The sequence below is a fragment of the Orcinus orca genome, chromosome 15 (assembly GCF_937001465.1).
Source record: "Orcinus orca chromosome 15, mOrcOrc1.1, whole genome shotgun sequence".
In the NCBI taxonomy this organism is placed as follows: Eukaryota; Metazoa; Chordata; class Mammalia; order Artiodactyla; family Delphinidae; genus Orcinus; species Orcinus orca.
In genome coordinates this window covers 17506337-17521113 of record NC_064573.1, presented here as the reverse complement: position 1 = coordinate 17521113, position 14777 = coordinate 17506337, and the positions used below count along the sequence as shown (strand labels likewise).

The 14777-nt window shown below is 34.8% G+C and overlaps 1 protein-coding gene across 9 annotated transcripts in view; it reads left to right on the top strand.

Annotated features, from left to right (window-relative positions):
• The window catches only part of WDR7 (WD repeat domain 7), a 389035-nt gene that overhangs the window by 118042 nt on the left and 256216 nt on the right, over nucleotides 1–14777 (top strand). For 8 of the 9 annotated variants that reach the window (XM_049698641.1, XM_049698642.1, XM_033421490.2 and 5 more), the window contains 3 exons: nucleotides 6476–6574; nucleotides 8739–8857; nucleotides 10555–10678. In XM_049698641.1, the coding sequence (XP_049554598.1) occupies nucleotides 6476–6574; nucleotides 8739–8857; nucleotides 10555–10678 (342 nt within the window). The remainder of the gene's footprint in view (nucleotides 1–6475; nucleotides 6575–8738; nucleotides 8858–10554; nucleotides 10679–14777) is intronic. The other variant, XM_033421491.2, reaches the window with a different exon arrangement.

Below are 14777 nucleotides of genomic sequence, written 5' to 3'. Positions count from 1 at the left end.
TCTTTCCTAATATAGGCAGTCAGCACTACAAATTTACCCTAAGTACAGCTTTAGTAGCATCCCACATATTTCGATATGTTTTCCTTTTCCTTTTTCTTTCGACTTTTTCTTTTATCCCTGGGTAATTTATTATTGAGTTAAATTTGCAAACATTTGGGAACTTTCCAAGGATCTGTCTGCTATTGATTTCTAATTTATGGTCAGATAATATACTTTGTATGGTTTGGATTCTTTGAATATTGAGACTTGTTTTATGGCCCTAAATATGGTCTTTCTTGGTCAGTATACTGTGTGCACTTCAGATGACTGTGTATTCTGCTCTTGTTGGGTGGAGTGTTTTATAAATATCAGGTCACGTTGCTTAAGAGTATTCAAGTTTAGCATATATTAGCTGATTTTTCTGCCCACTTGGTTCTATCGTTTAGATAAGGGTATTGAATTCTGCAGCAGTTGTGGATATGTTTATCCCTCCCTGCATTTCTATCAATTTTTGCTTAATATATTTTGAAGCTCTCTTTATTGGGTGCATAAACCTTTAGAATTGTTATTTCTTATTGATCAACGATGCATTATATATTTCACCACCATCATGGTATTGAATTTGCCCCCTTGGCCAGATCTGAGGATTTTAAAGTTGGAGTGCTTTAATGTTGCTCCTCTCGGAAAAGCCTTGAGTCTTGAGAGCAGCGAAGAAGGAACTAAAAATTGTCTTTTTCTAAAGCATTTACTTAAGGTGATAGATTTAGGAATTTCCATTTAGAACAGCACAGACGCTTGTCTATATAAAGTAAATGAAGGTTAGCAATCTGTACTGAGAATTACATAGTAAAATGCTTTAGGATGGCATTATAAAACTCATTTTCTATTTGAATATTGAAATGTAATATTTCTTTAACATATATTTGTTAAGCACTTTTGTTTTTCCTCCAAACAACTCTATTTGGGGTACAGAGGGATTAGTCTAGTGTATACTGTCTTGAATAGTTTATGTGTATCTAGAAGATAACGCACGAACATAACCAATGTAGGGTAGGAGGTGGTGCTGTACAGATAAAGGGCTTTGATTCCTTGACTGCTCTTCAGCAGAGTATTATTTAGTCTCATCTCTCTACTCTGACTTCTTTTACACTGGTTTTCTTTTAAATATTTTCATCTTTCCTTATGTTTTCTTTTCCTGACTCCCACTGTAGCCCACATTGACTCACAATCTATTTTCAAGTTGGATTGCAAACATGAATATGCTTCTTTTCGATAAACTGTCACTTTATGTTGGTTAATACTTGTTCAGCTCCAAAATAATCTATATGGAATAAAGACTTTAGCTGGGAATTGGACCTTTTACAGGCATTTGGGTCTGAGAATAAAAATGATATAAATAGTTTTGCTAACATAATTTCTCATAAACAATATCAGGGTATTTCATGGGCAAATAATTTCTTCACAAGAAGTTTATTTTGTCTAGCAGTTGGCTTGTTAATTCAGTGTTTTACAATAATTAACATTTACTGACAGTCGTACTTTTTTTTGTTTTGTTTTGTTTTGTTTTGGTTTGGTTTTTTTTGCGGTACGCGGGCCTCTCACTGTTGTGGCCTCTCCCATTGCGGAGCACAGGCTCCGGACGTGCAGGCTCAGCAGCCATGGCTCACGGGCCCAGCCGCTCCGCGGCATGTGGGATCTTCCCGGACCGGGGCACGAACCCGTGTCCCCTGCATGGGCAGGCGGACTCTCAACCACTGCGCCACCAGGGAAGCCCGACAGTCGTACTTTTTGATAGAGACAGTATTCATTTATTAGATACTTGATTTTGCTGTTTATAAAATATCTCACTTGAGGAAGGGATCAGAGATGTCAACCAAGTAAATTTTTGTTCATGGTCATACATCCCTGAGTCTGCCCATGGCTTTAGGCTTTTCTATATTCTGACATATTGTACTTCTCTTTATCAATTCAGTAATTTCATGGCGAAAGTCTTTGGTCTGTGCCTCTTGTGCTTATCTTGACTGTGACCATATCTTTATGTTAATGGTTACATCTTTACTCAGGGGTAGGTGTGGAGGTAAGTCTAGGCAACTTAAAGTTATGTTACATTATTTGCAATTTTATTTTTAAGAAGTGGATCCAATTTAGGTTGTCTAAACTTAGAAGTAAGAGGTAGTTGTTCCTAAATTATAACCAGTAGTTACTCACCATCCTTTTCCAGGATCTATAGCAAAAAACTAGGAGTACCCATGTCAGGCTAACGAAGAGGCCTGCGAATCCCTTAAAATTTTGTGTTTGAACTTATGTGCCCTTTAAAAAAAATTGCTCTAGCTATAATTTAATTGCAGAAGCTCTAACTTTGGTCCGCTTTGGAAGCTCAGAGGGCAGGGCTGTTTTTTCTGTTTTGTTCACTGATCTGTCACAAGTGCTTGGAACAGTGGCTGGTACATAGAAGGAGCTCAGTAAATATTTGTTGATTGAATGAATCTATAGATACCTACTGTTTATGCTTCTAGAGTCAATATGTCAATAACTAGGAGCTGAGGCTGTAAGGGCTGACAAGAGATCCCTGCCTTCAGGGAGCTTATATCTAGTGGAGGAGATCCAGAGGAGTGCAGTTTATGATTTTAGCTGGCTGCTTATTTGCTTTTCCTACCAGACTCTGAGCACTTTGAGAGCAGCATCTTGGTCTAATCTTTATGTTTTTATATGCTTAGCTTAGTACCTGGCATGGAGTAGGCACTGATTACATTAATCAAATGAAAGAAAATTTTGATAGCCTTCATATGTCTAATTCAAGTTAGTCTTTATATTATAATTTTATCTTTCACTATGATGAACTCTCTCCACATGGGTTTTATTTTGCTCATTTATTTATTTTGCATGTTAATGAAGACCTTTTACAAAAGGTTATGTTTCTTTTGGTTTTTCTTTGTTTTGACTCTTTGATTGAAGTTATAGGCCAACATAAAACTATCACTCCCTCTGAACTTACTCCAATTCTAATGTAATCCAGTGGTGATCTAGAGGCGAAGTAGTGTTACTGTATTTTTTAAACATTATCAACACTTTCGTATTTTGCCTTGATGCATATCTGTCTGTTTGTCAGAGTACCATCTTGGGCTGTTTACTCATTCTGATTTACGGTAGCTCCTCCTCCTTTCTCCTTCCTGGAGCCTTGTGTTCCCTTAGTGCCCTTAGCTATTTGTGCTCTTCTCTTACCGTGTTTTAAGGGTATCCTTTTTTCCTTATGATGTTTGGTTAATGATTTATCCTAATGCTTCATGTTGATTTAAAAGATGATGAGAATGCCTGTCTACCTAAGATAAAAGTGTAGACGTAAAAGAAGTTTACAGAAAGGCAGATGTTGCTCTAAGATCTCTGTATTAGATGGCATACCCAGTGTGGAAGGCCTTTGTATTAAGTACATAGTGATTGACTCTGTTTCCTCATTTCTAATTTTTTCATGTTTTCTCCTCCTCTATCCTCTCCCTCTCAAAGCTTCATGATTCTCATATAACACTTCAGATAAAGTGATTCATTGTAAAATAATTTTATTTATCTTTTTAGTGTTTAGCTTTGAAAAAACTTCCTTTTTCAGCATTGCATTTGGTTTTCTGTACCTTCTAGGTTATCTTTTTTTTTCTTCTGAAAAGTGTATTGAGAGGGCTATTTGTGTATATCTGCCGGGAGGGTAATGAGGTTTAGACCAATATGTAGGGAGCACTTGCTACCAAAAGTATGTTTGCTTTCTTCCCTATATAGATTTTTCATATCACAATGGCGATTGGCAAAAATGGAGCTTAGATTTAGATTTCAAAGGAGGACTGAGGTAGACCTGTTCAAAGACAGAAACCATGGCTATTGTCATTTTGAGTACTTCTATATATGCCATTTAAAGGGAAACCAGAGCATATGTGTGCACATATATGTTGTCACACATGTTTATCTTCCTCTGTCTTTTCATGTGAGAGTAAGCCGTTGTGAAGAGGCTCTTAGCTGCAACATTACCTAAAGAACTTTCTCAGGTAAAATAAGAGAACTTGTGTCAGTTCTGTCACCATTTTGAAGCTGTGCTGAGACTATTTTCCCTTGTGTTTTACTGATCCTTAATAAGAGGAGCACATTGGTAAGAGGAGCAAAAAGTTGACATGGCAGCTTTTCTATTTCAAGAAATTAAATGCTTGCTTATGTTTTATGGTATAAATCTTCGATGTTCAGTGCCATACATAAATTATTCAGATTTATTTTGTGTCATTAAATCTTGAGCTTTTTATTATGGTAGTGTACTTTTTTCTTCTAATTTCTATTGCTGACTTTTCTATATGTGGACAGTTTTTAAAGCCGTAGTAGAGTTTAATTTCAGTATTCTCAATGAATTATGAAAACAGTTCTAGATTCTGCAGTTTCAGTTATGAGGTAGTCTGAATAAAGTATTTCTTGATGATGATGCAGAGATTTTTAAAGCATAGTAAATCTGATTCCTTGATTTCTATTACAGTATTTTTTTTTATTTTAAGTGCCCACAGAATTTATTAAAGGAAAGTGTAAAAGGCTTTTTCTACATTGCAATACCATTTAAACAGGACTCCAGAAATATAATACTCAGAGCATCTGTTTATTTCTCTCATTACAAATAAAGCTATACATATTGAACATTATTCTATTAAGACATATTCTAGCAGTTTTGCCAGTAGCATTTCTAGTGTCCTTTTGACTTGTGATTTAGGGAAAACATTATAGTTTAATCCCACTCCTTATTTGACCTAGCTAGGGAAATGATCACTCATTCCTAAACTTTGGTTTGTTTGTATTGAATTTTTTCACCTTACCATTCTAGTGTCCTTTCAGAATTAATGATGAAGTCAGACGAAGTTAACCCAGACTTTTCAGGAATAATAATTTCTCCTTTATTTAAAGTGAAATTATAGAAAACCCCAACTGTTGGAAACCACCAGAGGAACTTGCTCAACAATTTTGGTGGCATGAAAGCTAAAACCTGTAAATTTACTCCTTGCCACCAAAGGCTTACCAACTTTTTGCATGGGGAATTGAATATTTTATAGGCCATAATTACTGAATTTGTATTTAAAAATGATTTAAAAATGAGAAATTATTCAATGGAATATGTAGAAATATTGCGGATTTCTTTGCAAGATTACAATGGAATTCTTAGATCTTATGAAATATACAATTGAGAGAAATTCTAATCCTTTCATAAGTATAACATTATAAAGTACTTGTAATTTCGTAAGGAACAAAAAACAGGTCTGTTATAATAAAAAGAATGATAATTTCCCAGAGAAAATTTTCATGTGTGCAAGAGGTGCTTCTTAGGGTTTATGGAGTTGGATTTTCTGTTTTTTATTACTGCTCATATACTTCTTGTAGTTCTCCGGTTTACCTCACACGTGTCTGATTGACATTATGATGCATTCGTGAGGAAATTATGAAAAGTTGTTTTCATGCAACTGTCCTGTAGTTACAAAAGAACTTCACTGCATGAAAAGCAAACATATCATTCAGCAGACAATGCTTAATCTGTTCAGGAGCCCAAACCTACTGCTGTTCAATGACAGAAGAAAGGAGAGGGATTAATTTGAAGATGCTTGTGCATGACATATGGTAATTTCTCCATAGGAAGGAAGTGTCAAATGGTGACCTCTAAATCTTAACGTTGACCTTCAGTTGTAGAATGTGTGCACCATACGGTCCTTTTGCCTTTTCATGTGATAATTTAAGCTGAACATTTTCCTGGTAACATAACTTTTGGGGGGGGAGGGTGGGTGTTGTTCCACCTATTCTATAAGGATTATAGCATTCACAGTAATTATTTTAGAATATAAAGCATTTGTATCATAAAAATATTTTTTAAACTGAAGAATGGAGCTATGTTAGGAGTCTTCTAACAAGAGTTAAGTATATTTAATTTAACTTTAAATTGTTATATTTTAAAAGTTGTATTTTACAAGTTGGTATAATTTAAATTGAGTTTTTATAAAATGAATAATAAATTGAAATGATCTCAGTGAATATTGGTTGGAGAGATTACAAAATAATTTAGGCATAATGTTAGGAAATAAATTATTAGAAAAAAATGTAACTGACAATCCGAAGACCAAAATAAACTTTTCATCATGTGATACATTTTAAAAATTGAATTACATTTTTGTGAATTCTTAATATGTTTATTGTCATTTTTTTCATTGTAGCCTTAGTTATTTTAGAACTTCTTTTTATATTAGATGACACATCATTCAACTATAAATAGATTTTGGTTTGAACTACACTGTGATTGCTATTCAATAAAATATATCATTTTACTGCCATAATCCTTAATAATCATACCTCTCTGATTAAAGCATCATTTTTCAGTTCTACATTTACTATATTTTGCCAACCTTGTTCTTTAGTATTCACTAACACTGAGCTTTTTTTCAGAAACCGCTGTATCTCAATTCTCTCCCCTTTTATTTCTTCTATTTTCTGCTGCAAGTTGCTGCACCTGTCGTTTCTGCTCGGTCTGATGCTGATCACTCTGGCTCTGACCCTGCTTCTACTCCTGCTTTACATACCTGTTTCTTAGTAAATGAAGGTATTCTCTCTCAACTTTCTAAGAACTTTCTTTCAATCTGTGCTTTATTCTAGTATATGTTCTTTTTATCTGATTTATACATTCATCTGCTTTGTTATGTGTGAGATCCTAAAGTTTCCATTTTATAACTTGATTTGCTAATGTCAGTAATAAGGGTCGATTATAAAAATGTAATGTTATTCCTGGTTGGTATAAACCATGTTTCCTGTAATCTAGAAGGCTATTAAAGGAGTGCAAAGATGCTAATCTATGATATGAAGTAGGCATTAAAAAGGGGGTTGGTTTTCATGATGATGTTTGCCATGTGATCTCTGGTGTTAGAGCTAATTAATTTATTTTACATGTATCATTACTCTGTGACAGACACTCTTTATTCTCTGTACACAACATGTGCCCTGGTTAGAGGGGAAAGTATTTTTGGAGCTCTGAAAATGTTAATGGAATCTACAAATCTTTATTCCCCAAGAGCTATCTAGGATTATTTATACTGACTGGAAGCTTAACGGAACTTGTGAGCTGTGAGTTATATCCAGTCTCTTCATTGTGGGCTCAATCTTCAGCAGTTTATATAATATAAAAATGAGTAAATTTACAAAATCTCATATGTAACCCAGAATGATTCTAACTCTTCACTAAAAGCAATAATACCAGTCTATTCAAACAGAAAGAATGATATAATATCTATAAAATACAGAGCCCATGTTCTAAGTATCATTCCTTCGGAAAGAAAACATGGTACCGTAAAAGTATAACACATTTTTTGTTTGGTTTCCTTGTCATAGACCTGTACTAAGGTTTGTATGTTAAGATTGGATTTTAGCAAAAATAAATAGGGTCATATTTGTTAAGCTATTGTGAAAGGTAGTAATTCGTTGATTCAAAAACAAGCTGTTGACTTTGGACCATGGTGAGAATCATCTTCATATTAAAATTTAGCTCATTAATACACTTCATACTTTTATGAGACATTAAAACATTTAAGACGTTACTAGGTAGTAATTTGTTTATATATATTTGTGTATGTATGTATGTATGTATATGTATGTATATATATTCCTCTGTTGAAAATAAATTATAATCTAAAATGTGTGTGCTCATCACCTTAATTAACGTAATTATATATTCTTAGTTGTTGAGAATTTCCTTACTGAAAAGGTGAATCTTTACATAGGTAGCTTGTCTCTCTCGCTCTCTCTCACTCATACCCTCTTTAACAATCCCAATAATCATTTTGAGTTTTATGGTAGGGTTTTTGTTGTTTTTGTTTTAGAATACTACAGCTTAGATTATTTCAGAACACTGATTTGCTAAAATTTTGTGTTCACAGATAACTCACCCTGTAATATGAACACTTTTAAAATTGGGTGGAAATGATTACTTGAGAATGTCTGGATACTAGTTCTTTTAAGTATTGCAGTGGTTTACACTGTTATCTTTATATAATCAGTTTCCATATTGTGGAATAGAATTTTGGAAAAAACAACTTTTGTTCCCATAGATTAGAGTTAATGATACTTAAAATTTTATAAATTTTAGATTGTTTTTATTTTGGGGAATGTAGGAATTCATTTTTTCCTCTCGAACTTGGTGTTAGTTTACTTAAGTTATGATTGTGACTAAACTTCTGATTCATTTTGTAAGAAAAGGGATCAATAAGTACGTTAATTAAAGGCCCTCTGACAGAGAATAGAAAACATCTCTGTTGACTGATACGAAGGTAATACCAGATGGCCAGGCCTTAAGTGACATGAACTTATCTTTGGATATCTGTGTGAGTGCCCTTTTAACTGTCAGTAGGTTCAAATCTAGAGCTCTGGTATGTGTTTATTTCTGTGCTTTTCTAAACCTGAATATATGTCTTATTTTAGAGGGAATGTTTAGAAATGTGTTTTTCTTGTGGAATTGGTATATACTTAATGTGGAAATTTATTTTTATTTTTTTTTAAACTTTTAGAGTTCTTAGAGCTGAAATTCGAGAGGAAATACATTTAGAAATGAAATACATTTGTTATATCTTTGTACAAACTATCTAATAATAAATTGAAATCATAACATAATTGAGCAGATCTCCCCTTTTTGGTTTAGGTTTGGTATACTTACATGCAGAAAAATATTGGAATTAGGGGGAATACCAAAGCATTTATAATATATTACATTTTAACAGGATGGAGTCAGTTGGCTGCTATGCATTGTGTTATGCTGCCAGACCTGCTGGGATTGGACAAATTTAGGCCCCCGCTTCTAGAGATGCTGGCTCGGAGATGGCAAGATCGATGCTTGGAGGTAATATCGAGGTGATGTGGATAGAAAACAAAAACATTAAAAAGGCACTGGGCAAGTGTAAATTTGAAACAGAAATGTTATTTTTATCTAACTTCTTATCACCTGTTTATTATGTGATAGAAAATACGGATCCAATGATTCTAAACAGTAATGTTTCAACTTGCATATTTGTTAACTTTTGTTTTAATCTAGTGAGTATTTGACCAAAAGTTTTATATACTTATGGAACAGTTTCTTAAGTATTGATTTCTGTACAGATCATACACATACATACACACACACATACATACAGCCCACCTCCCCCCCAGATTGCACATTCAGGTATAATCACATCAATCAAATTCTAAGTGAATAACCATAGTCCAGTGGAAGGTCCTGTGTTATAATAGAAGGGGAAGGTCTTTGGAATTAGAACAGACCTGGGTTTAAAAATCAGTTCTGCCAGTTATTAACTTTGTGACCCTAGGCGATGTACTTAACCTATTTGAAGCTCATTTGTAAAGTGGGGATAATAATATATTCCTCACAGGATTGCTGTCAGGATCAAATAAGATAATGCAAGTAGCACAGTAAGTACAGAGCCTGACACATGGTAGGAGCTCAGTAAATGGTAGCTATTATTTTGTGTTAATGGACTTGTGTGGTATTAGATATTGCTTGCAATATAATATCACCAGGGATTTGGAAATGTTTTATGGAGATTTTGCTTATTATAGCATTTGACCCGTATAGCTATAGCAGTTTATGTCATTCAAAAGTTTTAATTTACCAAATTTAAATAGCATCCTGTCCCTTCCCTCAACTCCAAGTGGAATTGCAGCATACTGAAATTTTCATGGTTTTGCATTTGAATAATGTTTGAATTCACTTCAAAAGTTAGTTATAGTTAAAAACAATTTTTATTTGAATTCTTATCAGGTGCTACCGAGTTATCTCTTCAATTGTAAATACTCAATAAATTGATTGGTACATACCTTGACAGTTGTCTAGCTTCTTTGAACCAATGGGTGTGGCACTTTGGCCCAAATAAAACAAAACTGAACTAAAACTGCAACATAAAAGTGTGTGCCATGTTGAAAGAAAAATTGAGATAATATAATTTTGAAAAATAGTTTCCTTTTATAGAATTAATGCCATTTCACAGGAATATATTTGCTTGTTTGTTGAAAACAAATTGTTTAAGCCAGTCTTAGGTATACGTGAATTGTGTGGATTAATACATATATGTTTGTGTAAGCAATATCTATTTAGCATTATAATAGATAGAAATCCACTAGACAAGGTTAAATTTCTTCAGGCTGAAAGAGAAAACATTTAATAATTCTAACAGTGATTTTTTAACAATAATATTTATATGGAAATTTAAAAAATTTAAAATGCCAAATTAAAGTACAAGAATATTTTTGTGCAAGCCTTGGAATATGAAGTTTTAAACCCCAAACTGATTAAACGTTCAAACATTATTGTATTAGTGTTAAAGTATTTTTAAGTGAGATCATTAACTGAAAATCTTTATTTGCTTGCATCCAGTTTATTCAACTTTAGTACTTACTTCATTGTTTGGTTAGTAGTATTTCTCATGTAAATAAATGTGGTTTGTATATTTTCTAGCTTTCTTTCATTATGAACTTGCTCATGTTTAAACACCTCACTCACTGGTCTGCTTCCGTTTTTTGCATTTGGTTCTGTGGTCTTAGGTCAGAGAAGCCGCACAGGCCCTGCTTCTAGCAGAACTGAGAAGAATTGAGCAGGCGGGACGGAAGGAGGCCATTGATACCTGGGCTCCTTACTTACCTCAGTACATGGACCACGTCATGTCACGTAAGAGCTCTCATGCTTTTCTACAAAGCTTTTCATGCATGTGTAGGAAAGTACCAAAACTTGCAGTTATGCTTGCTACTGCCTATTACCAAAAGTGAATCATTGATCTTAAGGTGAAAACAGGGGATCCTCAAATTCTGCTCATTTATTTTCTGAATCCTTACGGTTTGGAGTTTGGTTTTGTAAAAAGTTATGTAAAATAAATATCTAAATATTCACAAATTCACTGACCCCTTATAAAGTTAACCCTGAATTGAAAATTCTACCCTGTTAACACTAGCATCTGTCTCTGCCTATTTCATTATTATGATTGTGGGTACCAACTTTTTAGATATTGATCTGATATGTAAGTACAAATACAAGGCAGATCATTCCAAGTGGAAGTTGGAATTGTGAATCCTTAAGAATCATCTGGTAGGTTTAGACCAGTTGAAAAAGAGAAAAATAGCAAGGATTTTGACTGAAGAATCTTTCAAAAGAGTATAATTTCAATGGACTGGGAAAGATCATGGGAAAAATTGTTGAAATTCTGGAATAGCTTTTGTAAAGTAAAACCTTTGCAATTATGCTGCTAGGTCTAAAGTGCATTGAAGAAAAGTTACAGTGCACTGTGATAATTTTTTTCTTTTTAGGAAAAGTATGCTTCATTCCCAACTCATCATTTAATTCGTTCTTTATTCTTCTAAAGCAGAATTCAGAATTAAAAGTTTAGCCTGTTATACTGTGTATAAGATAAATCAGTTTCACTTTTTTAAAAGGATAAAGTCTCAATGAATCTTTAAAAAAACTTTTTTACTGTGGAAATTCGTCCTGGGTATAGGTGCATTCATTTTAAGTGACCTTTTGTCAATACCAGTTATTCTCATTTATGAGATACTCATTATACATGTCAAGACAAACAATACATGACTGTATAAGATAGAAAATGAAAATAAGATTCAAAAAGGGTTATAATTGTTATAACTGGTATAAGTCTACCAGATGTTTGCCAGTGGTGACTATAGTGGTTGTTTAATTTAGTATGTGACCTTGGACACTTAACCTTTCTTCAGCCTCAGTTTTGTCACAGATGAAATGAAGATGATATAGTAGGACTTTATAGGATTATTTTGAGTATGTAGTGAGTGAATCTTTGTTAAGCACATGGAACAGTACCTAAGCAGTCGTAAGCTCTATATATTTGTTAAATAAACACATTTATAATCTATAAAAATGCAAATATATATTTCACATATAACCAAAACATCACACATTAACAACTCTAGTTACAAATTCTTTAACCTAAATAGGTAACAGACTGTTTACTGAGAGAGTATTGGTTTTTATTTGCTTACTGGGAACTTTTCTATTTTAATAAAAGGAAATTAAGTTAAAAATCCCAGGGTCTTTAGACATATGGACTCTATGTAAGGTATTTGGCCTAAAGTTCTTATTTAAGTATGTATAGGTTTAAAATTTTGTAGAATATAAAAAAAAAAAATTGGGATGAAAAAAGCTCTCCTTTTGAGTATTTGGATAGTCTGGCTGGTGCTCTTTGTTCAGTATCTTGTGGCTATAAAGTTCATAGTATTCGAGAAAATAGAATTAGCTCATCAGCTCATCATAAACCTTATTGAATATAAGATGCTCAAATTTAAGGACAAACTATGAGTATAGTACTGTAAAGTAGACTGAGGATGAAACTAAATAGCAAATTGCTAGAGATTCTTTTAAGAGGAGAACACTATGGAAATTAGGAAATATGGAGAAACATTTTCAAGACAGCTTTATTTAGAATGGACTAGTGTAGAGTGGAAGATTGATTAAAGAAGAATGAGTAGATGGGAGGCTGTTACAGAAGGTGGGATATGGGACCAGACCAAAATGTAGATAGGGGAAGAATAAAAGACAATTCTAAGCCTAAATTACAGATTGCATATAAAGGTCTAAGGAAAACATGAGAGGTTAGTACAGTGTTGTATTTTTGACAGTTTGGGAGAGAGGCGCCATTAGCAATGGTGGTGGATGCCATTTTATTTTATTTTTCCTGGAAAGAAGAGAGTGGTTTTTTCATCACTGTTTAAACAAGCACAAACTAGGTTGTTCTTATGTCAAATTTAAACCTTTCCATTTACGTAAATTAAAGTTCTTGGTATTTAGCAACAGTATCTAGGAGTACTTTATAAATTAACAGAAGGCTGGCTAACTTAAAACTTTAATCTTATCACTTACTATAAAATTGTATTTTTAGTGAAAGAATAAACAAATAGGCATTCTGCATGTAACTAAAACACCTCATACTAACAACCCCTGCTATAATATGTTAGTCTATTCTGGAACTTTTACACTGACTGAGTGTAAAATTAGTCTTAGTTTGCTTTACTGAGAGCTTTCTATTTTAATAAAAGGCTGTCAAGCTAAAGGAGTAGGGATTCTGAATGTGTGAAAGGAGAAGAAAGCATACAGAAAATGAGGAATGACCACATAGGGGCTGTTGGACAGATTTGCTGTCCAAAGGGATCAAAAGGTTCTGGAGCCAGCTGGTGGACAGCCCACGCCTGCCATCAACCTGCTTGTAGCGAAATCGCTCTACCACGGCCGTTTATGTTTGAGGAAGTGATTGCTGTGGCAAGTGGCAGCGTAAAGCGTTCTTTAGAGACTGAACGCCTCTTTCTAGCACAGAAATCCTTTTAATCACTGAAGTAGGTAAAATATTAAGCAATACGTCTGGTAAATACACCGTACATCAGATATTTTCTTACAATTTAATCATCCGAGCATTAAAAATATGCATTAATTGCCTAAGCAATATGGACAGCTCCTAAGTTACGACCGAGCTTGGTCTAAGAGTCCCTTTGTTAGATGTTTGTCTGAAACTCAGAAACTACTTTTACCTGAAGAGCGGAAGGTCATCCTGGGCTGATGGACTGTGATAGCCCTTCCTCTTAGAGACCTGGAGTCTGGAGGTAGTAACTAAAGTGGGTAGGAACTTGCTCTGACTTCACACTCAGTAGGTGATTGAGCTGGGACCAAGATGACAATTCAGATCAACTGGGCGTTACTGACTGGGATCTTCTGGAATTTTATTTAGGTATATGATGCAGTAACAGCCTTTTGTAGGTTTGTCTGAGAGCCTAAGGAAAGCAGTGGGTCAGAAACCAGTTGCTTTTCTTAGGACTGTTGAGAGCATTGGAGGAGAAGCTTTTTGTAAAGCATACAGCACAGTACATGATACATGTAGTGAATGCTGGTTGGCAGTCCACTTCTCTTTCCTGTATTGGTTTCTATAGTTTTGTTCTCCTTATTGTCACCACCTCAGAATTCACTCTAATTTATATTGCCCAGGGATTCTGGCAGTAAACCAACAATCACTGGGGAGGAAAAAGGAGCAATACTCTGCCTTAACTGAAAATCCAGTTCACAAATTTTTATAAAAGCCAAGTCCTAATTGAGTGATATGAGAATTTTGCTTCTAATAATGAAGCTCTGTCCTTGAACCTGTTAGGGAACATTTTATCCCTTACAAATGCAGACAGGATGTACACTTTTTTCTCTTCAATTTATTTACTTTGGTTTCACCAGGCCTTAGTTGCAGCAGGCAGGCTCCTTAGTTGTGGCTCACCAGCTCCCTTAGTTGCGGCATGTGTGCTCTGTAATTGCGGCTCGCGGACGCCTTAGTTGTGGCACGTGAACTCTTAGTTGCGGCATGTGTGTGGGACCTAGTTCCCTGACCAGGGATCAAACCCACGTCCCCTGCGTTGGAAGGCGGATTCTTAACCACTTAACCTTCGTTGTGGCACGTGAACTCTTAGTTGCGGCATGTGTGTGGGATCTAGTTCCCTGACCAGGGATCGAACCCACGTCCCCTGCGTTGGAAGGCGGATTCTTAACCACTGCGCTACCAGGGAAGTCCCAGGATGTAAACTTTTTTTTTTTGATTTATTTATTTATTTTGGCTGTGTTGGGTCTTCGTTTCTGTGCGAGGGCTTTCTCTAGTTGTGGCAATTGGGGGCCACTCTTTATCGCGGTGCGCGGGCCTCTCACTATCGTGGCCTCCCTTGTTGCGGAGCACAGGCTCCAGATGCGCAGGCTCAGTAGTTGTGGCTCACGGGCCTAGTTG